Source organism: Cynocephalus volans, chromosome 11, assembly GCF_027409185.1.
Source record: "Cynocephalus volans isolate mCynVol1 chromosome 11, mCynVol1.pri, whole genome shotgun sequence".
Taxonomy (NCBI): Eukaryota; Metazoa; Chordata; class Mammalia; order Dermoptera; family Cynocephalidae; genus Cynocephalus; species Cynocephalus volans.
This window is the reverse complement of record NC_084470.1, coordinates 79809823-79836885: the sequence shown is the minus strand read 5'-3', so window position 1 is coordinate 79836885 and position 27063 is coordinate 79809823. Positions and strand designations below refer to the sequence as shown.

General features: G+C 39.5%; 1 protein-coding gene across 2 annotated transcripts in view; it reads left to right on the top strand.

Moving 5' to 3' along the window:
* EIF4E3 (eukaryotic translation initiation factor 4E family member 3) overlaps positions 1-26269 on the top strand; it is a 38101-nt gene extending 11832 nt beyond the window's left edge. Inside the window, exons 2-7 of one of the 2 annotated variants that reach the window (XM_063114434.1) lie at positions 2698-2770; positions 12477-12571; positions 13841-13901; positions 16454-16520; positions 19895-20050; positions 24327-26269. In XM_063114434.1, the coding sequence (XP_062970504.1) occupies positions 2698-2770; positions 12477-12571; positions 13841-13901; positions 16454-16520; positions 19895-20050; positions 24327-24373 (499 nt within the window). In that variant the 3' untranslated portion in view covers positions 24374-26269. Of the gene's footprint in view, positions 1-2697; positions 2771-4191; positions 4338-12476; positions 12572-13840; positions 13902-16453; positions 16521-19894; positions 20051-24326 lie in introns of those variants that run through there. The other variant, XM_063114435.1, reaches the window with a different exon arrangement.
* The last annotated feature ends 794 nt before the right edge of the window (positions 26270-27063 follow it).

Below are 27063 nucleotides of genomic sequence, written 5' to 3'. Positions count from 1 at the left end.
ACCAAGGCCACGGGTTCGGATCCCATACAGGGATGGCCGGTTGGCTCACTGGCTGAGCGTGGTGTTGACAACACCAAGCCAACGGTTGAGATCCCCTTACCGGTCATCTTTAAAAAAAAAAAAAAAAAATGTGTGTATATGGCTCAAACGGGCAGCTCCACAGTGAGGGGTGAAGAGCAGGAACCACAGGTCACCTGTGTTTAAATCACATTGTGTGACTTTGGGCAAGTTATGAAACCTCTCTAAGCCCCAGCTTGCTCACCTGTGAAATGGTGATAAATAATATTGACAGCTGCATAAGCAGGTTTGCAAGGATTGAATGCTGCAGGGGAGGTCAGATGCTTCTCACACTAGCAAGAATTCTGTACATACGTGTTAGCTATTGATATTGTTGTCTGATGTTAATCAGCACTGCTAGTTGTTTCCTTCTGGATCCTTTCTTGGGCTCTGGAAACTTGATTTTTTTTTTTCCAAAATACTTGGACAGTGAAACTGAGATGACCTAAATGACTTTGTCTAATTGTCTCCTGCACTGGAATACGAGTAAAAGACCAGACTATGGAGACAGGCATTAAAAAAGAGGCATGTAAAAAAAAAAAAAAATGTTTATCGCTGATTTTTTTCTAGGTTAAATGGTATTTATCCTCACATCGTATTTGCTTAAATTGACATAATGCTGTAAGGTGAACATGCAAATATACTCATTCTAAGCCATCCTAAATTGAAATGTAACATTACAAATTAGTAAAAAGCTTGAAAACACAGTTTTAAAAATGAAAAAAAATGCAAAGTACTTTTTCTCCCTTTGGACTCTAACCCTCCTTCCCCATACACAGTTAGGGAAGGAGCCCTCTGTATACTGGCCTATGTGCTTTGAGGGATTCGGGTATATATTTGCTGGGCATATTTGAGCAGTCAGCTAAACTTTTCAAAGGAAGAAAAATTAGTATTGGAATAAATGCCAGTAGATTTTCATGTAAAAGTAATAGATTTTTCATGTAATAATCTATTCAGAAAAAGTGAAGTTTTTTAATTTTTGTCATCTAATCTTTTTATAATGTAAGTCAAAATGGCATAAAAACCTGCACTAAACAGCAATTAATATTTAACCGAGTTGATACTTCAGTAACCACTAGCCTAGTCAGTTCACACAGACTGATATATTTCATCAGGGGGCGGGTCACCAGAGTACCTCACTCTTTACCACACTGTTCAACATAGTTATTTTAGGCTTCAAGTTTGGCAACAAAATGCAATCGTGGTGGTTATTGTGGATTTGCTCTTTTTAAAACCATGTTCGGCAAATTTATAAACAGCTAGAAAAGAGTTGTAAACTCAGTGCTTAAGCATAGATTTATTTATCAGACTTCACCTGCCCAGAGGGGGTCTCTTGTTTGCCCCCAAACTGGTGCATAACTATTCTTCTTTAGTGACATCCAGACGAGGGAACTGTGTTCAGAAGTGCATTTTTGCTCTTCAGGTTCGACACTTAGGGAGCATTTATTGATTCATAGTTCAAGGAGTGTAGCCGCAGAGCCTTGCTATGCTCGCCCCCACCTGGGCACGGGCCTCTGCCATCCCCTCTATCGCTGAGCTAATGTGAGTTTTGTGCACATCTCCAGTATGCAGTGGTTTAGCAACTGTCCGGAAAGTGCAACATGTTGAGGGTTCCTGGGGATGATGTCTCTGAGGGTCAGTGGCTGATAACGAGTGTTCTTTTTATAGATTCCAGATCCTAGTGGGTCATCTGTGAGAAGGGTACTTTCTCCTCTCAGCAAGCCTCTTATTTCTCACCAACAACCAGACATGGAGCTTTCGAGCACTATAGGTGTGGTGAGATTTCGTCTTAGGCCTGATATAAGTGGACTCCAACATTCTTAAGCACGAACTGCAAATTCAGTATAGGAAGAAAGAAAAGGTGGCAGGAATGGAGAGTCTTAACTTGTAAGGATCAGTGAGCCATGTCATTTTACCCCCAATCCCAGGAAATGGTGCTTGGTAAAGCCAGTTAAATTGCATGGGTTTTCTGGTGAATAAACCTGTAGTATGTTGCCATCTAGTGGAACATATAGCAAACTAAAGATTAACACATTCTGACCATAAAGTTCAGCAGAGCTAATTAAATCAGCTGGAGACAATAACTGAAAATATTTTCTAAAGTTGAGTGTTTTGGAAACGCATGCAAACTCAGAGGAAACCAAAGTTGACTTTTAGCAATAATGTTTTCTTAAAGTAAGCAAATGGTCACTCCCTTTCGCAAGAGTGCATGGATATTTTACCACCAGGTGCTAACAAGTTTTGAAGCATATCACCAGGTCAGGACCATGCATTTCATTGTCATCTGTACATGAGATAGTCTCTTATTTAAGGTGCTAGGCAAAATGCTCGGTTATCACTAGTTTTAGTATTTTAAAAATGATTTTACAGTTTCTAATAACTTTCTTACATACATTTTTCCTTTTTTCCTGTTAAATTTCCACACAATAAAAATGCTGAGTTTTTAGGAGAAGGAAACACAAGACTTCACAAAGCAGGAATTTCACATTTTTTAATTCTAACTAGCATCCCAAAAATGTTCAGTTCTTGGTTTTAGACCTGATTTTTATTAAGACCTGCACCATCGCATTGTGGACTATTTCACGAACACTAACTGCTTGTTTTGCTTGTGTCTTTGTTCTTTTGCTTGTGTTTGCTCAGATCCCTCCCCGGTGCCACGGCAGCTGAGTGTGCATCAAATCTGAAGAAAATCTACACAGTACAAACTGTACAGGTAAGATCCAGAAAGGGGTGTGCTGGATTAGCATGGTGCGTGTTGGACGCTTACTCCTCCAACCTGAAAATGCCACTTGCTGCAGCCCGTGCCCAGGGTTCTGCTCTGCAGTTGGCTCTTGGGTCCGTTTTTGCACAGCTGCCCTTGAGCAAGTCCACCCCGGAGACCAGCTGGGCACACGCTAGATGATCTTCCCTTCTCTTTGATCTACTTGACCTGCTTCCTAAATCTTTCATAGACCCATGCAAGAAGCAGACTATGGTGTGGTTAAGAGGGAAGGTTTTGAAGATAATTATCTGTGTCTGTGTTCAAACTCCAGCTCTGTTGCTCTGTTTCCATCAGTGTGAGGTGGTAGCACCTACCCTGCAGGGTTAGCAGAAAGGTCACAGAAGGAGAGCAGGATAGTGTTGAGCATGAAAGTGGAAAGTCTCAGCTTGACTTCCTACTTTACCTTCCAATTCCATTATCCTGAATTAGACAGATACCAACCCCTTTAATTTCTGTAAAATTGGTATAATAATAACACTTACCTCCATGGGTTACTGTAAGCATTGAATAAAATAATGTTTATGCTATGCTTAGTAGAATACCTGATACATAGCAGGTTCTCAACAGATGTAAGCTCTTAGTTCTATTAGTTCTTTTTCTATGCAACTCTGAGGGCAAACACAGCTTGAAAAACTGATTTATTTAGTTGATCACATTTCTATTCTAAAGCAAATTGTATCAAGTTTCTTCCCTCTTCTAGTTTGATATACTGTTACAGATAGAATAAGGCATTTGAGGCCACCTAAAAGTTGCATTGACTGTATGTAATTTTCTAGAAGGGACAGATTTTAAATAGTATTCCTGTTGTGCCCTAAATCTTTTAATGTCTTAGAAATTCCAGTAGATTGGCATCTAGATTGTGTCTCTTAGGCGGCCTCTCACATGCAGAAGTAGCACAAAGATCTTGGTCCCCAGTGTCTGGTTCAAAAAATTCGGTATTCAGACTTATGCAGTCCCAGCAATCTGATTGTGAGGTACTATGCATGGCCACTGAGGACAGTTAAGCCGGATCCAAAGACATGGTTCTGACCATAGGCTATTTCTGATCTGGTTGGGAGAATGACATAAGCATGTGGAAAGCAAAATAACAGTGCTGCTGTGAATAACCATTCTGTGCCAAGTGCAGGCAGTGTCACAAGGCAGCACATGACCACTGCCCAGAGAAATAAATGCTCTCAGAGTCTGCGAAATGCGGCCCCTGCTTCTCCCCTCTTGTGAATTCATGGACTTTTGTCACCTCTTCCGAGAAGCCATAATAAACCTCAGAGTCCTTGATGTTAAGGTGTGCCCTCACATGGAAGTTCTTAGACTCTTTTGCTCTTTTGAGGTACTCATTAGACTTTTTCCACTCCATTGTGACATTGGATCGTCAGAGCTGTGCATGGAATTCCTGGGCAGACATTGGCAAAGTTGGATTAAGGGGCTGGCTTGGTTTTCATGATCCTACATGATAACACAGAGCATTTGGTGGAGACTGTGGATCCAGAAGCATGGCAGGGTCTTCAGAGACCAATTTGAGGTACCTGGGCTGGCGCATACTAGGAAATACTTTCTTTAAAACTATACATATTGGGGTTGGTCCAAAGGTAGAAGTTATGTCAATTGATTGTTCAGTCATAGATCAAACTCCTTGTTCTGCTCTTTCTCCCTTTTTCACTACTGTGCTTGTCTTAAAAACAAAAAACTATATGTTAGTAGGATATAATTTATATAAGTAAATGCAGATTTGTTATGTGTAAATTTTGACAAAGGTGTGCACACATGTAACCTTCACCCAGATTAATATAAAAAAAATTTCTATCACATCAGAAAGATTCTTTGTGCCCCCTCCTAGCCAGTGTCCCTCCTCCAAAAGCAACCACTGTTCTGATTTCTATCATCGAACATTTGATTTGTCTGTTACTGAACTTAATATATATGCAATCATACAGTACTTTTTTGTGTATGATCTCTTTCATTCAGTAAATATTGAAAGATGGAATGGACGAATGAATGAGAAGTTAACAAATGAACCACTTTCCTGGGTCACAACAGACTGCTCATGTAAGAACTCATAATGGGAGCAAAAATTTATTCTTAAGGGGGGTGACAGTGAAGAAATCTTACCCTTTTTATGTACAAAACATAGACATACATGCAGTCCATAACAGATATATGGTCTCTCCGTGGTATTAAAATTTCATCAGAGGTGATTAGGAAAAAGGGGCTCCTTTGGTGGCAGGGGTGGGGGCATGACAATAAAAAAGGGTAGAGAAACATAGCTCTAGGTGGTCAGGAAGCTCCTTCCTGTCTCTGCTGTCCCTGATCCCCTCAGCTTCCTCATCTGTAAACCTGGTATAATAGTAGTGCCCACTCCCTAAGGCTGAGTGTCAGATATATTAAATGAGATTGTTTATAGTTCGTAGTAGTACTTGGCGCTTGGTAGGCCCTCAACTGTTGCCAGCTTTTACTAAAGTGTTACTGGTTTATACCCCTCAACTTCATCAGTTGGTGGGATAGGGTGTGGGCACAGGTAGAGGCCAGTCACACTGCCTGGATTTGTGTCCCACGTTTGGCACTTACTAGCTTAGATGAGTTACTTAACCTCTCTGTACCTCAGTTTACTCATCTGTAAAATGGGAATAATTGTGATAGCAATTTTATCATGCTGTTGTGAGAACGAAATGGTACGATAAAGTTAAAAGCACACTGTAAGTACCCAATAGTAATGATAAGCTCATCTGCCATCATTTGCCTACTTCTACTGTGACATCTTTTTATACTTTCCTATTCTATTTTATATCAGAAACTATATATTTATTTCAAGCAATTTTACCCTGGATTACATCACTGCTAACATCAAGTTAAGAAAACATTTTTAACTTATCAATAACTTTTGGGATTTCAGCCCTTGAATGTCCTTAACATCCCATGAATAGTCCTCAGTATTTAAGAACTAGCCAAAGTGCTGATTTTAAAGTCGTTTGAGGGTATGCTTCATCCCGCTGTCTTTTCTGTGATTGCATGTTGATTCTTTAATTCTTACTCTGTCAGCACTAAAACACTGGCTCCCTAATCATGTCTGTGTTTTCTCCCTATATATGTTTGTGTTACTAGTGATTGATGTGCGTAAAGACATAATGTGTCTTTTTATAGTTTGAGGCCCTTTAAGCAAATTGAAGTTGATGGGGGTAGGAGAGGAATTATTATCCCATTTATTAGCTGAAGAGACTGAGGCTGGAAGGTAAATGGCCTAAACGTCCACTGGCAACAGCCAGTCATACCATGTTTTGGGACTGGAACTTCCTCCACTCGTAGTTCATGTCTCTCTGTTTCACTCCCCATGGACTGAGGAGTGGAGAAGGCGTGGTCTCCAAAGGACCCGTGACCCCTGCTGAGGACACTCTCATCAAGGCCAACAGTAATCTTCTCTGCCTGGAGTTAAATTTATTTCCTACTTTCCTGTCTTTCTTGGCAAATTCCATTTTCCATCTAGGTGTGTTTTCCAGAAGTGTATTGATTCTTTTTACTCTTCTGTGAACATGTCCAAATTTTCCACTTTTCTCCTGTGTTTTTGGATCGTCAGTGGGTGCAGTACAGAATAGAACATGGCTTCTGAACATGTCTGATCTTACCTGTGGGACAATGAAGAGCTGCCTGCTGGATATAATTTGCAAGGGAGGGCTCCCTTGTTCCCCTTATCTCTCAACCTTGCCTGCCACACAGCTAAAAATTCCACCCCTGAAAACTCACTCCTGTACAACATTCTATCTCAAACCTCAGTAAATTGATTTTTTTATCACCTTCAAGATTTTGCCATGCTTGTCCCACCTGTACTATGTTCTACCCAGTATTTCCCATAAATTGACTTTTTACTTAAATTTACACAAAACAGAAACTTGGTGTTTCTGTAAGTGGAATTCAGCATCATTTATCATAAACAGAAAATCTTCATAAACAATATATGTAATCTATTAAAATTAAGAGAATGCTCCTTCTGCATCTGCTAAAACCATCCTGTGCTGCCAGTAATACCAAGACTTCACCCTTATCAGGTCAAGCCACCTCATCGTGGAGTTGTTATACTGTTATAGCTCATTAAATTAGGGTAACAGATTGCTTTCTAAACTCTTGGGAAATGAGGGCTGTTCCTTCAGAAGAGAGATTTATAGATCAGTATTGATAATGGAGGATGAGGGCAAGATTGATTCAAAGTACGCACTGCCCTGGACACAGCAGAGCAGCCCATGGTGGGTGGCGTCCTGCAATAGGATGACCTGCAGTCAGCCATTTGGGTGAAGGGAGGGGCCTGAGGGAAAAGAGGAGAAAGAGAAGTACCAGAAGCCAGGTCTACTTCAGTTCTGTCCAGCACAGACAATATCAGATACAGGTTAAGCATCCGTAATCCAAAAATCCGAAATGCTCCAAAATCTGAAACTTTTTGAACCCTGACATGACACTCCAAGGAAATGCTCATTGGAGCATTTCAGATTTGGGGTTTTCAGATTAGGGCTGCTGAACCGGTATATTCTGCAAATATTCCAAAATCCAAAAAAAATTTGAAATGTTTCTAGCCCCAAGCATTTCAGATAAGAGATATACAACCTGTATATCTTCATCAATCATTCAGTTTATTCCCTATATGGATAATGGGATCAACATACTATAGTCACAACCCAGTTACACAGAAATATAACTGAAGTCAAATTGCCCATGAGCCTCCATGTTTGCTCTTGGCAGTGGAGGCCAGTGTGTGTGTGTTTGTGTGTGTGTGTGGGAGGGGGGAGTAAGTGAGATTCAGTCTTGCAGTTTAAAAATTATTTAGTCACTGCAGATGTAAAACCTTGATCTCTTTGAATTTAAGTCTCTTTTGGTGAAATTTTTCACCCTCTTCTCCTTCTCCACATGAGGCATATGCAGAGAACCTAATCCTACCTGACCTTTGGGTGTTGAGCCTACCATCTCTGGCCCTGCCATGGCCTCAGGTCATAAAAGCCCCTACTGTAAACACCCACATCCAGACCCCAGTTCATACTGTCCACAGGCTTTCTAGTGATTTCATGCTCCAAATTGAGGATTTAGGAAATTTGGATTTGGCTGCCTTTTCCGTACCCCACCAGAATGAGGAGAACTTTGCAAGGCGGCAGCAGGTCAGTCCAGCAAGAATAATCCCTCCCACGTCCTAGCTGTTCTCTGACCTGGCCGCCGTGATGCTCAGCATGGCAGGAATGAGGGCTTTCTATAGGAGTCTTGTAGCCTCGTGGGCTGTACCCAGGAAGCAGGCTGCATACTGCTGTGCTCTAGGTTTCTCCAAACTTTTCAGGGGGAGGGAGCTCTCTTCCATCATCTCAAGGTTTGAACCCCACTCTCCTCTGACTCCAAGCTCTTAACTCCCCAACCCAGAGTTTGATTTTTAACTGACTTTCTGTGTGGTGGGAAATTGCCCTCAGGTCCTCACCTTTAGCTCATCTACTCTTTGATCAGTCTTCCAAACTGGAGCTTACACTTTAAGTCAAGCTCTTTTGGAATTCAAAGCAAAACCTATTTCTCTCTCAAGCACTTAGCTCTTACAAATCAGAAGCATTTTGCATTCAGATTTTGTGTCTGCTGAGTTAAAAACACCCATTAAGCTCTTCAGCTGCCATCTGTTCTGATCTCTAGCTGCCCTTCCCATAAATACCATTGATTCAGTTGGTGGGAAGCCCCAGACAACTAGAAATACCTAATGAGCAAAAATATTTGTTTAATATTTCAAAAATACTCTCCTGCTACCATGCTACAACCCTTGGAAGAAACCCTAGATTTTTTTTAAAGGTGTATTTGGGTGGTTTTGTTTTATAAAATAAACATGTCACTTTGTTGTCTGTCAACACACGGCGTTTTTACTTCTCAAGAATTTTCAAGTATATTGTCTTTTTTTTCTTCAGAACATTCCAGTAGGAAGTTGAGGAGGAAATTTACCAGTTTTCCTGGTAATGAATGAGTATCTCTTTGGCAGAAGACTGTCAGGTGGGGCACAATTGCTCCAATCAGAACTAGCAGATTGGGGATTTCTCAAGTAGTCACCATGTTTAATGAGTCTAACCACAGCTTGCTTCTTTACTTAAGGCCTACTGAGTGCTTTTACTTTGCACTTAATCATTAAATTATCTGATGAAATTGCCGTATCGTACTCATCATACAGTGGAGGCGATTTGAGTTTCAAGAGCTACATGACCTGTGAAGGTTGTCCTGAGAACCTAGGTCTTAAATCCAGTGTTGGACTGAATTTAAGTGTCTGCTCTGCCTCACTTCCTCAAGGGGAGTGTCAGAATGGTGCTTGAGGACTTACCCACCAAGGAGTGGACTCTTGCGGTCAAAGGCTGCCCCTCCCACGTTCAGCTCAGTTCCCCCAGAACTTGTTCCCCAGGACTTGTCACAGTGCGCTGCCCAGAGCTGGAGCTCACAAACGTTGACTGAATGAATGTGCTTAGTTTCATTTTCTGCAGTTTTCCACTTGCAGGCCAAATAGAATGAATTATAATCCTGATGGCTTTTGAAATCTATTTGCAGAGTTTTATCGGTAGTAAAATTTAGGTGTTTAAAATTTTTTTAAAAAGTGTTCCAGAGAATATAATGAGTGATCAAGCTTCCACTGTAAATGCCCTCTCACTTTGGCAGGGGAAGGTGAGGGTCACGATCAAACATACTCAACAAATGTTTTACTTATTAGGTGAGGTTTGCAAGAAGGCAACAGACCAGTTTAGTGTCAAGTACTTTTTAAATGTGGCTCTTTTCAGTTCTGTCACTAGATATTTTGTTTCCATTTTGTGTTCATGCACAAATGTGCAAATTTGTGCTTTAATAAATATGTTAAGTCTGTCACTGTATCCTCTTGGGCTGTAACCTTTTCCTGTCAGATTTGCCAACACAAAATCAGTTGTCTGTTTTTGTTTTCAAGAGAAGCTGCTAAAAGCTATAGTGCTTAGAGTGTTTTTCTTATCTTTGGGATGGGAGCATATTTTGTTGTATTTTTTTAAAGAGCTTCAAACACTAGGTAAAAAGCCAGGATTCAAGAACTTTGGCAAGGGTGGGAGGGCAGAACCTTTTGTTTGGAATGTCTTTTAGGGAACTTGAAGTTTGCTAGCACCAAACTCCTCTTAGTTTTACCTTAGACACTGTTTTCATTTTAGCATCATTTTGCCCATAAATTCTACAGAGGCCATTGTCACATCCTAGCAGGGATCTCAGACTGGAGTTAAACAACCACAGGACTTGACAGAGTTATGGACATCTTAGTGGTGGGAAAACATCATCAGCAGGTGTCCCTCTCTCTATGACTCCATGACCTGGTCCATGGTTTCCAAGATTGGAGAAATCTGTGCCTAAAATATATAGTAATATCTTCAAAGAAAATAATCATTAAGGGCCGAGCCTGTGGCGCACTCGGGAGAGTGCGGCACTGGGAGCACGGCGACGCTCCCTCCGCGGGTTCGGATCCTATATAGGAATGGCCGGTGCACTCACTGGCTGAGTACCGGTCATGAAACAAAGAAAAAGAAAATAATCATTAAGAATGGGGGTTTGGAATCAATTTGTCTGGGTTCAGATTTTAGCTCTTCTAATTCACATTCACTCCACAGACAGAAACTGAAATAATGGTAATCTTATTATTTGCACTAACAGCAAAGCATTTATAGGGTAGGTACCCCGTAAGGACAGATACCTGTTTGAAGTGCTCCCATGACTACAAATCTACTTTCAGCTGCTCCTTCTACTTGCACCATTTCAGTAGAAGGAATCAAGTGGGTTTTCAATTGATCTGCCATCACAGTTTTTCCCTTCAGTTATATGGTACAGTTTATCATTGCCACCTTTGCAATCAATTCAGCCTTATTTACACAAACAGGCTTGAACAACCTATCAGGATTATCATTCAACACAGAAAAATTCCATTCCATGCTGGCAGTGCAACTCATGTGGCCCTAGGATTTATTTTTCTAATTGCCCTGTTACTTGTAAGGATTTCCGCAGATCCGCTAGGAGACCCAGATGACCACCCTGTAGTTACCTCACCACTCAACAATCTCAACAATATTGCTCATTTGCATAGTCATTCTATGCATAGAATTCACAGCACAGTAAGTCTGCAACCCACTCCAAAACATGGGGAAGCATTTTCTTCTTTGTAGCTGCAACCCTCATCCTAATCCTAATGGTCAAACGAAACAGTGACACTTGGGCAGGTTAGTCTCTGTGCCTCAGTTTCCTTATCTGTAAAACAAGGGTAATAATCATACCTTCTTGTTAGGTTATCATTAGGATAAATTACAGAAACATGTAAAAGGTCATAGAAGAAAGCCTGGCACACAGAATAGCTCAGTAAGTATCACTTGTTCTTGCCATTACTTTTAGTTTCTAGTGCTGTAGTCCCCCTGCATCCTCAGGGGATACGTTCCAAGACTCCCAGTGGATACCTGAAACTGCAGATAGAATCAGACCTTATATATACTATGTTTTTCCCTATACACACCTACCTATGTTTATAAATTAGGCACAGTAGGAGATGAACAACAATAATAATAAAAAAGAACAATTGTAACAATACACCAGCATCACTATTCTTGTGCTTTGGGGCCATTATAAAGTAAAATAAGGGTGACTTGAACACCAGCACCGCAATACTGCCGTAGTCACTGTGATCACTGAGAGAGCTAAGTGACTAACAGCTGGGTATTGTACAGTGTGGACATGCGAGACAGAGGGATGATTCACATCCTAAGCAGGATGGAGTGGGACAGTGTGAGATTTCATTATGTTACTCAGAAGGACGTGCGATTTAAAATTTATAAATTATTTCTGGAACTTTCCACAGTTCTGGAGGCCAAAAGTCCAAGATCAGGGTGCCAGCATGGTCAGGTTCCGGTGAGGGCCCTCTTCCTGGCTTATGGCCATCTTCTGCTTGTATCCTCACATGGTGGAGAGAGGACTGGATCTCTTCCTCTTACAAGGACACAGATCCCATCACGGGGGTTCTACTTTCATGACCTAATCACCTCCCAACCCACCTCCTGTTACCATCCCAATGGGCGTTAGGGTTTCAACACATGAGTTTTGGCAGGTCACAAACATGCGATCCATACACCCTGTGTCTTGGGCAGCTTGTGGTTTCAGCACTTGAGCTGCTCCCTGTTCCCTCTAGGGGAGGAAAGGGAGGAGGACAGAGCACCTAAGATGACTCCTTTCTGCTCCCTGCTGTACACCTCCAGCCCCCAAGCCAAAGCATCACAGACTCCTTCCAGGCTTAGAAAGACAGAGGAAGTGTGGAAAGGAGATACAGAAATATGGCTCAGCAGACATATTCAGTACTAAAGGCTTTATTAGATACCAGCTACCTGTCAGAAAAATTATTAGCAAGATCCTTTCCTGTTTTGTGCAGACATGTCACATAGGAATGTTTGCTTAATAACCATATTTTCTTAAAGCACAGAACTTGGCCCAACTTCAGCAAGGAACATTCTTTAATGTTATGTTACATTTTCTAGCAGAAAATTAGAAGAGATAACTGAGAAAAATCTATTTTGAACGAACAGAACTTAATGAGAATAAAATTTTTTCTTCAATGCATTAATTTTATAATCTAGTAGCATACTAGTAACTCAGTACTGGGTGTATTAAACAAACTGTTTTTCTTTTAAAGATATTCTGGAGTGTATACAATAACATCCCTCCTGTGACTAGCCTGCCTTTGAGATGTAGTTATCATTTAATGAGAGGAGAGAGGCGACCACTTTGGTAAGTGTCTAATGTGTAATCAGAGGTCAAGATGGGAGGGAAATGGTCGTGCACTTCATGAACAATCATATCACCTAGACATGTCTCTCCCATGGACCACATAGAAAGTCTATGATACTAACTAATGGCCCAGAGTCTAGGGGGAAGTATCCTCCTTCTTTAATAGCTTGGTATAGTGGTAAGGGTGAGGGACAGTAAGTTAGTTTGCCCTGGTTGGAGTCACAATTACCTTATATCATGTCATTCAACATTTTTGAGTTATTTACTCATTAATAAAATGGAATGTATCTCAGCTCATTCAGTAGCAAGTGACAGAAACCTAATTTGGGCAAAAAAAAAAAAAATGGAATTTTTTGGAATCTGTAACTGAGAAGTCCACTGGTAGGACTGATTTCTGGCAGATCTGGGTGTTCATCAGGTTTTCTATGCTTTCCTCTGCATTGGTTTAATTTCAGGCTTAATTATCTCTCATCTATGGTGGCAAAAATGGCCTTCATAAGCTCTGATCTTACACCCTGCAAGTTTATCAATGTCAGCATTCACTAGCCCCAATGAAATCTCAGAGCCCGCTCTCATTGGCCAACTGCGGACCACCTTTCCATCCCTCGCTAATCACAAAGACAAGGAGGAAGCAGTGTTTTCACAGGCACACCTGGGTCATAAGCCCACCTTTCAAGCCAGGATCTGGAATCAGCTCTGAGTGGGTCAGACATAAGAGTAGGGGACAGATGGCTTCTTAAAGTGAAATTGGGGGGCTCTTTCCAGAGAGGGAGCAGATATTCAACAGAGAAACACAGCAAGGACACCTATAAGGCCTACAGCACAAGGTTGATGTGAGAATCAAATGAGACAGTGTCATGGACATGATATTGACGTGTAAAGGCCTTCACAGGTGAAGCAGGTACATTACTTGTTCTTCCCCTAGGGAGCCTCTCAGCACCGCCCTGTTGAGGATGAGGACCTGGTGTCCTCCACCTTCCCTGCCCTTGTAGTGCCCAAATTCTACTTTCTTCCCTCCCCATCCCTATCTCCTTCCTTTTTCTTTCATCTGCTTCTGTTTCCAGTAAAAGGACTGTGGGAGAGTTTATTGAAAAATGACCAATTGGTTTTGTTTTTAAGGCCATCTATTGTTAGAGAGCGCAGAATCCTAACCACTAGACCACCAGGGAACTTAAGGCCATCTATTGTTAAAGGAAATGTATGTAGAAATACTTAATCTGAATGTACATAGAACTAACCTAACTCTTTAAACCTTGGTCTTTGATCCAGGGAAGAAGAGAGTAATGCAAAGGGTGGCGTATGGAAAATGAAAGTTCCCAAGGACAGCACGGTAGGTTCGCTCTGATCCTTTTCCAGAGCTGGCTAAGTTGGGGTTGCTGTTGACTGCATGTGGTGAGCACTTTGTGCTTTTGAGACAGCCTGACTGGGAATCTCTGGACAGGCCTGGGGGTGAGAAATTCTGCTCTGGCACTGGTGATTTTCGGGCTTTCACTGTCACCTTAAAAATGTCTTATTGTGCTTCTCTGTAGAAATGGTGGAATAGTGTGACTGTATCATGGAGTCTGCAGGAGCTAAATGCCTATACACTTGAAAGATAAGCTTAATAGAGGTCATCTCTTTGCCTGCCATAACTAACACATGGAAGTTGGTTCTGCATAGTGGGAAGCAGGATTCTGCCCACCAAAGGCCCATCCCTCCTCCACTTGGGGCAGAAGCACTTCTGAGAAGGACTGTGGCACAGGGAGGTTTAGCATCTCACTGTTCCTTGGGGTTTCATGAGAAGCTATGCCCAACCTCCCTCTGGGGCCGATGAGAACCTGGTTGGGTAAAGACCTGGTGGGATGCTGGTTTGCAGGGGTCAAGCCTCAGAAACCCAGATTTCCCAGGAGTGGGTTCCAATTCATCAGTAGTGACTGAAAATGAACATGACCATAAAATCGATGATCTTAAGCCCTGGGAAACCAAAAATCTTCTTTAAAAATGGACAAAGGGCAAATGCTGCTCAGTCTCACCTTTTCATAATTTCTTTCATGTGGATAATCTCAAAGAGTTGAAATGTCTGTAGAGACCCATATTCTTAAGCTGGAGTCATTTCTCTATGAGCCACACCTAAAGATAGCATTTATTTGTTATAGGTGCACTCTCTTAGTCAACATGGGTAGCTCCAAGATTTGACTGTTATTTAGCATCCAGAAACAATGTCAGGGGAGCAAATAACAAATCAGGAGAGGCATATGAAGCCCCTTCAGCCTCCTAAAATAGAGAGAATGGAGACTATAAGAGAATAGGAGAATGTAAAGTTTTTTTAAAAAAAATTTGCTATGAACTTCTTTTGCCTTTTCGTGTTCTTTATTGACTCACACTAGACTTTGAATTCTAGTAGAAGTAATCATGATGTCAGTGTTTGTTGGAAAGTGGCTGAGAGGCAGGTTTGTCCTTTCTCTACTTGTTATCTCGCTTGGCCACATTTGGTTACAAATAATAGCACTGGATGAGTGTCCTCGTCCCAAGCAGTTCAGCCTTCTCTTAAGTGTCAAGTGGTGGGAGTCTGGTGGGCCAGCTTGAATTTACATCAGGGGAGTGAAGTCTCCCTTCCTCTCACTTCCTCTCCCCACCCTCAACTTCATCACTAACAGTGTGAAAGAGCACAGTTGGGCAGAGAGAAAATGGAAGCAGTGATTTCTAAGTGGGACACTAGCAGAACAGAAGGGAAGGTCTAAGAAAGAAAAAAGAAAAAACCCCCTGGAGGAGGAAAGGTCCCTTTTCAGTTCTCTGGTTAGCTGCCATTGCCTTTGTAAAACATTTATCCAGCCTGCTTTAAGCTCATTAGAACATAGTAATAAACACCTTATTATAGTTAATATGTATTGAACACCCAACAACTCAATATGGCAAACATGCAGCTATTTGTGGGACGGATCTTAAATGTTGAGCCCTTTCGTTGCAATCACTGTGCTAAGCCCTTTGAATGCATCACTGACTCATTTCATACTCAAAACAGCCCTGGGAGGTCAGCCCTATTATTATTCCTTTGTTTGCCTAAAGAAACTGATGCTCAGAGAGGTTGATAACCTACCTGGGTCATTGGTAGTAAGCAGCCTCACAGGATTCAAACCCAGTTCCGGGAGACTTGGGAGCCTGGGAACCATGGCAAGGAAGATAAATGGGACCAAGAATTTTTCAAGAGGAATAACTGGGTGTACTTTCAGGTCTCCAGAACCTGTGAGTGGATTCTGGCTATGTACTGGATGGTGTTAGTAGATCTTGAGCAGAAGGAACCTTGTTTCTCACTGGTGGAAGGTAGACCAGAGCTGGTAGCCATTTTTCCAGGAGAATTGCATACATTCATACATTAAGTTCTATCACGTAACATAAACAGTCTGATTCAAGTGAATGGAATTTTGCAAGTCTCTAGTATTCAATAAACAAGTGTTGTTTCCTTGTGTAACTTTTGAAGTACCTTAAAAGCTGCAAGAAAAACAGAGGAAAAGGTTTTAAAGATAAGGATTTAACTATAGCATTCAAATATAATCAGTTGATTCAATTTGAATCAGTGAGAGGTAAAGAAACCACAACAGTGTGAGTCATGTGAATGCCTTCTCTCCATTCTTCCGAGCTTCATCGGAGGTTTCACTAGAGATTAGCTTTCCTAAGAACTGGATCACTTGTATCTGTGTCAAGTTATTTGTAAACCAATACAGTATATGTCACTATTGTAAACGTTTACCTCTATGATTTGGAGATGTCTGCATGCTGCAAATATGGGACTAAAAGTGCATGTGAAGTTGAAGAAAATGTAACTGGTTTGGTTCCTGAAGATAATTGTCTAAAAATATATATGTGTTTTGTTTGTTTTTGTTTTTTATTCTTTTCCCACATCAGTCCACAGTTTGGAAAGAGCTGTTGTTAGCAACTATTGGGGAACAGTTCACAGATTGTGCCGCCGCAGGTAAAGAAGCCCATGGCTCCAGTCGTCCACGCCTCGTGCGTGCTTGGCTCATGCTTGTGACTTGCAGAAGTTTGTTTTTTATGTGTTTGACTTTTTACATGTTTTGAAGTTGTTTATTATGTAACTATGAAGTTAGTCAGATTTTTTCATGTGATGGTGAGGTTTAGTGTTAGGTATGTGTGTATATGTCCGTGTGAATATTTCCATATGTATATGCTATATTTATGTATGTATATGTGCATATATATTTTTCCCTCATAGCTCAACTTAGTAGTATTCACTACCATCTGTCCAAATTAAATAGGAAGAAAGGTAAGAAAAATTTGATATCAGTTGGATTTTTGGCACAGTTTGTAGGTTTCCTTCTTCCAATTCTTCCAGAAGAGGAATGCACCTTTGCTGTCCAGGGAAGTCTGTAGTAGGCAGACACAATCCCTTCTGTCCCTTCCCCCTTCCTCTTGTTTCTCTCTTGGTCCCCTGCTCAAAGAGGACTGGAGCAGATAGTCAGGGATGTACTCACCATAATTACCCATGATTCCAGAGCTGAGGATAAAACATGAGGTCTTGAGGACTTTCCTTTGGAGACCATTTTTAAAGACCAAATGAGTTTCTGAGAGCCTCTGTGAGCACTTTTTGTTTTGCTTTGTGTTTATCATGAAACCACTCAAAGAGGATAATTTAATTGCTTGATTAAAGTTCTGTTTTCTTCTTAGATAGTTCCTTCTGAATGCTTCTGAGATAACATTTAGAAAAACATTTTTCCTATACAGCTTTCAGATTTTTTTTTTTAAGCTAATTGGTATTGATCAGACATCTTGAAAGTGCTGTCTTTGAGAGCCCCTGTAGGTCCTGCCAGTCCCATGGCAAGTTTCAAATTCATCTCACTAGCAGTTTCAATAATTCCATTTTTGTTTTGCTTACTTCTTTCTCACAGTACTTTTTATTTGCTTAGGACAAAGCTTGGGTTCAGATAAAATTGTCTTGAAAGTACAGATTCCTTCTGTTTTAAGAGGGAGTAGTTAGCAACTTGATAATATGCAGCCAAAAGTACATCCTGTGTATAATTATAAACACATACATCCCTGGGAGAGAAAGTTTTCTGTAAGAGTTATTTGTTTCTAGAACCAGGAGAAATAGTCTATGTAATAATAAATAGCCAGTATTGAGTAAAGAAGACCAGTTGTTGTGTGGCTGACTTATGAAATTAGAGCACCATTAACTATTAACCATTAGCTTTTCCATTAACTAGCTCTGCCACCTTACACAAGTCAGCTAATCTCTCTGGGCCTCACTCCCATCATCTTTAAATAGTAGCTCCTCCACTCTAATGTCTTATGCTGCCAGTACCCTAAAATTTCAAGGTTTTGCAGGTTGATTCTACTTATAAATATTACATGTTTGCTGACGGATCTGTCTTTGCATAAGACCTGCAGCCTTTTCACCATGCCATTTGTGAAGGTGCTGTGCTAGTAACTATGCCTAATTTCCAAAAGCCAAGCCAAACTGAAATATTGACAGTTCACCATATTCAGCATTCATCAATTATATCACTCTCTGGCCAATACTGTAAAAATGGGCAATACCAAAAAACTGGGAAACACTAACGTTTCCCCAAAAGACTGATCTAGTAACTTCATGACCATTCTTGAAAGTGGTAAACTTCAAAGCCTCCTTCTTTATTTGATGATTTTAATTTTCACAAAAAGTTTAACATTGTGCTCTAGCAAGTAGAATTTTAAAATGTAAATTAAAAAAATAAGAAACCTGTACCTAAAAAAATCTTTTCTTGATGGGTTAATAAATTTCTGTGGATGGTCATAATCGGTGCTTTTTTTAAAATATCTTTTGGTATAAATGTGACATATATACGGAAAGTACACACGTTATATGTATATAACTTGATAAATATTCACAAATTAACTCTATCCCTGTAACTAGCATCCAGATCAAGGAGCAGGAGATCATCAACTCCCTAGAACCTCTGTCATCTTCCCTTCCTTTGAAAATGGCCACTAACCTAACTTCTAACACCATGGGATAAAATTGTCTGTTTTTGAACACTTATATAAATGGAGTCATTTAGTGTCAAGTTATAAAAATTTAGCCAGGATCAAATTCATTTAAGAAGAAAAGAAGAGAGGGAGGGAAGGGAAGCATGGAGGAAAAAAAAGAATTGTTTTACTGAAGATGATTTCTTTTAGTACATTAGATGTGTCCTTGTTAAAATTATATCCTAATACTAAAATGTTTTAACTGGAGAAGACAATTGGAAAAACTGATGGCATGAATATTTAGATTTACAGAGGCTAGCAAATTAGGGAAAGCATATTAACTAAGGCAGAATTTTCTAATTTTGATAATGCTTATTTTTCACTATTACTTACTGTTGCTAAGAATGCAAGTATAGAGAGCTGATCCTATTTCATCAGTGTGCCATGAACAGGTAAAACTGGAAGTAAAAAATCTGTATTCCTATCATTTCACTGCACATTAGCGTAAACAAAGCAGCTGCAAGGGAGGATGTAACAGTACAACAAAACCTTAGTATCTACCACCATTCTCAGATATACACAGCGCAGTCCCAAATCTGGAGTTTTGTTTTAAAAAAAAAAATGCCAACGTTAATCAGTGTAGATAATTGCCTTCATGTGCATTCACTGAAGTACTGTAATCACAGAGTCACACTCAGAAGATATTTACTCTTATTTTATACACAGTTCTAACAGATGGTCACTGATTCTCTAGTCTGCCCCAAACCATAAGCAGGATTGCTAGAGGAAAGCACCAGAGAGCAGGAAGAATCAATAGGAAAAACGCAGACAAGCAAACCACAAAAAGCACATGAGCAACCGGGGATGTACAGTCTAGGTCCAGTAAGTGTTGGGGCAAATATTACTAACCACCCCAAGGTGTCTGAAAGCTTGGCAGGAAGTCAGGAGAGATTCTTGCTGTTTATAACAAAGACAGCAAGGCATCGAGGAAAAGTTCATCCGAGTTCACTTGACTTTCAGAGAGCAGGGAATTATGCAACCCGTTTTAGAAAAAATCTCATCTAAACAAAGTAAGAAATAGTAAAAAAGCTTTGGTAACATTAAAAAGGGTAAATTACTTATCTGAAAAATGTGTTTGGCTGGAACACTATGTTTGTCTAAGTCCCTGGATAAATGTGATGTGACTGCTACAGCTTTAGTGCACGAACAGGCTGTTTTCCGATGATTCCCTGTAGAAACAATTGTTTGTTACGAGTTCTCTTGTGCCTTCTTTTTTCCATCTTATCCATAACTCACAGATAAAATGATTAGGTGCTTAAAAACAATCAGACTGACTTGAAATTATCACTCATTTCCTTTTCTTTTTTTCCATCTTCCCCTCAGATGACGAAGTAATAGGAGTCAGTGTCAGTGTTCGGGACCGAGAAGATGTCGTCCAAGTCTGGAATGTAAATGCCTCTTTAGTCGGTGAAGCAACTGTTTTAGAAAAGATCTATGAACTTCTGCCCCACATATCTTTTAAAGCAGTATTTTATAAACGTAAGTGCTTCATTTTCAATTATTACTTTCTAGCTTGTTCTGTCATATTTTTAAATATAGAAATTATGTTGCAAATGAGGTGAAGTCAGAATCACCTGAAACTCTATACTTCAGAAAATAATTTAATAAAATACATTTAAGTGTTAAAAAAAAAAACAAACTTTATTTTCAGAAATTGAAATGAGCTTTTATTCTTGCCTAACTACATGGATCCAAAAAGGAAATACATATTGTATTTGTTATTTCAAAAATTTAAACCTGAACTTAAATTTGTCATGCTCAGAAACAAATACATTCTTTTGAAAACAACAACAAAAATGTCATTATATGAGCTGGCAGGTAGATGTTCAATCATCCCTTCATAAACAGGAATTTAGAGTGTATAACATCTGTATTTGTGGAGGAAACTCATTCTGAGCGCAGGTATGATTGAATGTTCTACTGAAATGCTAATACTTCCTCATTATGGATGACTGTGACACAGAACCAAAAGAGAATTCATGCATAGTGGTGAAATGTTAACAGTATGAATAGGTGTGTGGACCCTTTGTTTCCATCATGATTCATGTTCATTGCTTTTGTGTGCTCTTTTGAAAAAGTCATCTTTTTTCATAATGAAAACATCTTAGTGCCATTAAACCAATGTTTGGTAGATCAAGCTATGGGTTACACTTCTAACAATGAGTTAGAGAAAAGGAATGACAACCTTACACGTACATGATAAATTTCCTATATTCCAAACTGTTCCTAGAGTCAATAAATAATTTTTTTAACCTCTGTATTTCATTGAATCTAAGATGCCCTTGATGATAAGATGCCCCATTATTTTGGTACTACTAAGAAAGAAATATAAAAGGCTCCCCCAATTAAACTAAGACAACTATTCCAGAAGTTTTCAAGTGGGGGGGGCATGCATCTTAGAATTGCTGAAATACACTTCATTATTGTTTCACTTTCCCCAACCCTTTGCCTAACGGATAAAAAAACCAAATTTTGTTTTGTGCTTGTCCTAGCATGATAGAAGATATTAAAACTAAGGCCTCCCTGTAAGGAATCATACAATCACAGGCCAGATGATTTAGGTTTTAAGCAGTGAGACTGGTCTGATGTTGCAGACATTTAGGAGGTGCTGATCTGAATTTTAAATGAGAGTTTAAATAAAAGCAAAAGCACTGCAGAAGTTGCTTATTGGCTGTGCAGAGTGGACATTGCAAATTTGTTGATGCCATTTTGATTCTTTAGGGATACATTAATTATATTTTCATCCCAGATGTTAATTGAAAGGTCACTGAGGGGGTTTTCTTTTCCTTTTTTCTAACCCACAAAACTAACTAACAGAAACTCTACAGACGGACGTGTGTTTCACTGCCATTTATGAATGGGGCTAGAACATTCTTTACCACTTCTGTATCAGCTCCATGCTTGACTCCAAAGAGGGTAAAAGCAATTTGGAGTCATTAAGTCAGGCACTCTAGATTTTTGTCCCACTTCAACAGTGTGACCTTGAGGAAGTTGCAATTTCTCATTATTTTACTCTCTCATTTGAGTATCGAGGAGGTTGGTCTTAGATGATCTCCAAGGTTCCTTCTACCTCAAAATTCTATGGTTAAATCTCCAGGTAACACATTGGTTAGCAGCAGGTTCAACACAATGTAAGTGTTTTAGTAGAAAAATAGACCACAGAGTGGTTAGGCTAGTTTTTAGGTCCATGGCAATAATCAGGTAAGACTGACTGGACACTTCACTGCTTAGCTGTTCTGATGGCTGGGAGAGAAAACAGCCAAACAAAGGCAAAGAAAGTTGCAACTTGGCCAGCTGAATCAAGCTGAGCAGAGACCCTAAAGGTAGATGCCATTGTAGTCCTTGTGAGTAATTCAGAACTGGCTTGGGGTCTCAGCAGAAATCTGTTGTTTAAATGGCATAAATTAACATTTAAAAACTCAAAGATTATTCAAATAAAAATTTGAATTGGAAAAAAAGCAATTCTCTTTATTTTATAAAGCAGGCAGTCCTTTACTCAGCAGGGTTATGCACCACTTGCTGCAGAAGTGATTTGGAAAAATGAGATTTGGACAGAAATCTCATTCATAACTTGATGAAGAGCAGTTTCAGGGAGAGCTAAGTTAGAAATGGCCAAATTCTTCTTTTACTGTATCTTGTTAATAGACTCCTGGTAAGCGTCCCCAAGTTTACAGGAGATAGGTGATGGTAGATTTTCCATGTAAAAAGAATCTAAGCATTTTTGGTCATGGCCTCCAGCAGGTAGATGAGGATCATGCCATTGATAAGTGACATATGATTTGGACACAGATTGATTATTTGACTGAGAAACAATGTCTAGAGACACCCCCTCTACCCACCACCACCAATTCTGTTAAGTTCTTCTGAGCAGGTGAATGACAAAGGTCTTCTCTGATGTGAGAATTATTTAGAGCAAGGATTGGCAAACTACAAGCCTCAAACCAAATCTACCCCCTTCTTTCCCCGCCCCTCCTTGCCTGTTTTTGTGTGGGTGCAGCTGAGAATGGCTTTTACATTTTTAAATGGTTGGGAAAAATGAAAAGAGGAACTTTATTTTGTGGCACATGAAAATTATATGAATATCAATGTCCATAAATAAAGTTTTATTGGCATATAGCAGTGCTCATTTGTGTTCATATTGTCTCTAGCTGCTTTAGTGCTACAATGTCAGAGTTAATAGTTGGAACAGAGACTGTATGGCCCACAAAGACTAAAATATTTATTCTCTTCCCCTTTCCAGAAAAAGTTTGCTGACTCCTAGCTTTGAGTAATTCTGTATTCCCTTTCTACCAAGGCTAACCAAAGGGTGACAGAATTCCCTCTGTTCAGATGCTCCCACTTTTGAATTTTCTGTTCTACTATCTCCTTAACCCATCAACATCACAGTCTTTCAACTATGAGTGTCCCAGACTGTCCCTCACACCTAGAAGTAATAAAAATCTTTGGATAGTTTATATCTCTGGATTGATAATTGGGAGACCAGTATCACTAGTTCTGCGGCTTCTCTACTTGACCTGGAAGCACAATATATTTTATTGCAGACCAAACCACGTTTTCTTTTGAGTCTGCCCTAAACTTCTTTCTTAAAAAGAAAAAAACAAAAAACAAAAACACGAAGTGAAATATTTGTAAAGTTATAGCTGTGAGAAGTGTCTGATTAAATTAGTTCAGGTTTCAGGCCACCCTTAGGTATTTGGCCAACCCCAGGTGACCCTGAGAGCTGTAAAGTGCTCCCCTCCAGTGTTTTATCCAAGTGAAGAGCAGGTTGGGGTAAAATATTCCAGATGATCCTGAAGGGAAAATAGTTTCATTTTCCCCCTCAGCAGTAGTCTGAAGAATTTATTCTATATAACAAGTAGAGAATTGGGGGAGGCTTAAGTGGTGAAATGGGCAGCCCACCTGTGCATTCCTAGGACACCATCCACTGCCATGGAGTACGAGGGACAAGACACTCAGAATCCTGAATCGCTCTCCCTTTATAAGACTTTGATTCACAGTGATGGTTAACCAAGTCCAGCAAGTGGATTCTCAAACTTGGCCTTTAGCCTTGGAGGAAGTTTTATATATTTCATAGGTCCCCCATTTCTACTTTCCACTTTAAAACATTTTAAGTCTTTGAAAATATTTTTAGTAGCATAATTTTTTTATTCTAGACTCCCTTATTATGTTTAGCAATTTTGCAAGCCAGACAATAGGGCTGAAAGTCCACTGGGGGGAAAAACATGATTGGGAAAAATAAAAGACCCATCAGTATTATGAAACTTTATTTCCCCAGGGAGTGGGTTGAGAGGTGGTGGGGAGAAGACATTATATAATCGCTCTCACCCTTGTGTGGTTCTTTGCTTTGTTTTATTTTGGTTTTATTTTCTTTCTAAAGATAGGCTCGTGAATGGCTCTGTCTTGGGTAACGTTAGCCCCCCCACCCCATGCATTTTGTGGGTTGCATTTCCCCGTGCAGCATTTGCTTGCAGCCTGACATATTCTCTTCATCAAGCTTGTAGGGATGACTCATTCTCTCAAGCAAAGCAAGAAGAAACAGGCAGCATGCCCATTGCTTGTTTATTCCTTGTTTTAATTTTCATTATTACGTTTCTCAGGAAATGCACGCCTTAGCTAACAGTTACTGGCAAAAAAGGTATTTGAGTTCTTGCCAGCATTTGGGGAAGCTGAATGAGATGCCTAGAGGAGGGTTAGCCCATCCTTTGCTTAAAGTTTTCTTTCCTTTTTTTCTTTTTTGTTTTTTTCTGTCCTTTAGCCCATGAAGAGCATCATGCTTTTGAAGGTGGACGTGGAAAACACTAATTGCACTCTGTAAAGAATTCTTTGTCCTTTGCTGATTGGTTTTGGAAACGGTCTTAACAGGAGGGAGAGTGAAGAGAAGACTTGCCGAAGCCCGATGCTGGTCAATTTAGAGTGGGTTTCTGTCCTTGCAGATTGAGCAATTAGGGCTCAAAGTGGCAGGCGGGGCGGGGGGAGATTGTGTGGGTTTCTACCATCACATTACTTACTTTTTAAAAAAAAAAAATTTTTTTTTTTGGCTTTCTAAATTCTCTGTTCTATTCACTCCAAAAGGTTTTTTTTGCCCTTTGAGATTCCTTATTCAGTCTAATTATTGTTTTCTACACTCCCCTTTTATTGAGGCACAAGAAATCAGTTCCCCTTTAAGTAGCTCTGCTGTACCTAGTTAATGAGAATATGCATAATCGTGACAATACTGCTTTTGAAAACCAAACTGAATGAGGAGGAATACTAGCTTGGTGAAACCTGTCTTCTGATTATTTGTTGTGACACATTCCTGTGTACTATGATCTGGGCATTGTTTTTTTCTGTCCCAGGGAAAAGAAAAACCATACTTAATCTGATTTTGCACTGACAGCACACACATCTTTTATTTTTCCCTTTTAAAACTTTTTTTGTAAGCCATAAAAGGAAAATCATAGTTGGGTTGCTTAACATGAAAACTGTAATCACAACTCAGTATCAGGGTATAAGTCAAACTCTAGGTCTTTGGACTCTCTGTAGAAATGTTTCTAACCAGAATTTCAATTTGACCTTTTCAATGGAAGGCTTAGGAGTGGTAGCAAGGGATTTCTCCCAATAGGAAACCTGATATTTCTGATTTAAAGAGAAAGTGATATTTTAATTGTTTGAAGTAAGCTTCTTCCAAAGTTTGGGTATGTTTAGCCACTTAGGGCTGTTCAAATCAATTCCAACACATTTTGTTAAATGATCTCTTTCTCCTGCTCACATTGTTTGTCCTTTTTTGATAATTGATAGCCCTCCATGTGGGGCAACTTGTCCACTCCCTTTTTCATTTAGGAGCAGGAAGTTGAATCTCATTTCCAGGTGAATGTGAACATTCACAAAGTTGAGCTTTGAGTGCATTCTGTTCATATTAATTATTGGAATTGTTGATATATATTGTATTATACTACCAAAGAAATATTGGTTTCAGTAGTAGGAAATGGCCACCCTCTGGAACATTAAGACTCATTCAGAATCAGAATACACTGATTTCCCATTCTTGACTTTGCCAAGCCTCAGGCTGCTTTTACCTGATAAGGGCAGGGCCGTTTGAAGATGCTTCCTCCTGCTGGCTTGGTTTTAGAGTCAGGAGAGCTAGTGAGTGCTTATACATTTTTTGAAAGGGTGGTGCACTCAGAACTTCCTTGTACCCAGGATTTTTAATTCCTCTTGCAGTGCTGACCAGCAGAGAGAGGTGGGGCTACATTAAGGCATGTGTTTCTAAATTAAAATCTCTGTTCAAACATTTTAAAGGACTTTCATCAATATCTATTTATGAAAGTTGTGCCCTTCTCTTGCATTACTAACCACATCAACCACAATAATCATCATCATCAGGTTTTTTTTAAAAAAATGCTTTTTCCTAGACTTGAGTTTCTTCATTGATTTCTAAATTGGGTATAAGGGTATCAGATCCATTTAGCAAAAGTCTGGGACTTGTTTCTCTATAAGGGTATCAGATCCATTTAGCAAAAGTCTGGGACTTGTTTCTCTAAACATCATACTAACATTTAAGTTGTTTTAAAATTATTCCTCAAGGATTTAAAAAAATTCTGGACACGAATTAAAATTTTTTTATGATATAAGTATTTTTCTGATAGATTAGAAAAAGGATATAATTGACTTCATTATAATTGTCCTATATATTTCCATAAATAAATGGATTTTGAAGTATTTTATTTTTGAACTTTATTTAAAGCATTTGTGATGATATGTTCAACTTTTGCATGTATGTAGTCTTTGAAGTAAAAATAAAATAAAATAGGAATATTAGGCTCACATGAATGCTTTCTAGTTTCTATTGTTTATGATCATAAAACATGACTAGCACACAAAGATTTTTGTCCCAGTGAACTTTTGCAACTATTTCTGACCCTTTGGAAAATACCAACTGTGAGAAGGATTTCATTAGCCTAAAGTTAAGAACCTATCATCTAAATTACTTTAAGAGAGGATTTTGTCAGATTTTGCTTTGGAAATTGTTTTAATTGAATATTTAGTCATAATAGACTTTGGATGAACTAAGCTGATTTAATCAGTTTAAAAACCTCTCATTACCTTCTTAGATTAAAGAAGCTAATACTCTTTTGAGATAGAAGGAAATATTTTGTGGGGCATGTGACTTTTGCATTAGGGCAGTTTACCCATCTTGGCCATTGCTGAGGCAAGTGGGAACTTCGAGTATAATCCTGGTCTTTTCAGCCAAGTTCTTGCAGGTGCAGATGCAACCTTGTACTCTTGCAAAGCACTGCACAGAAGCCAACGAGCTCACTTTCTGGTCTTTGTAATTCCTCAAGGTCTCTGATACAGAGCCAGGAAATCTGATTAAAACTAATATGCATTTTTTCCTCCTATCATTCCCTAGATTGTCATATCACAGGCACTTGCTTACATTGGGAAAGACACCCATTAAATAAGGATGAATAATACCCATGTAAAGTAACTTGTCTGTATTTTCATGTCTTTTG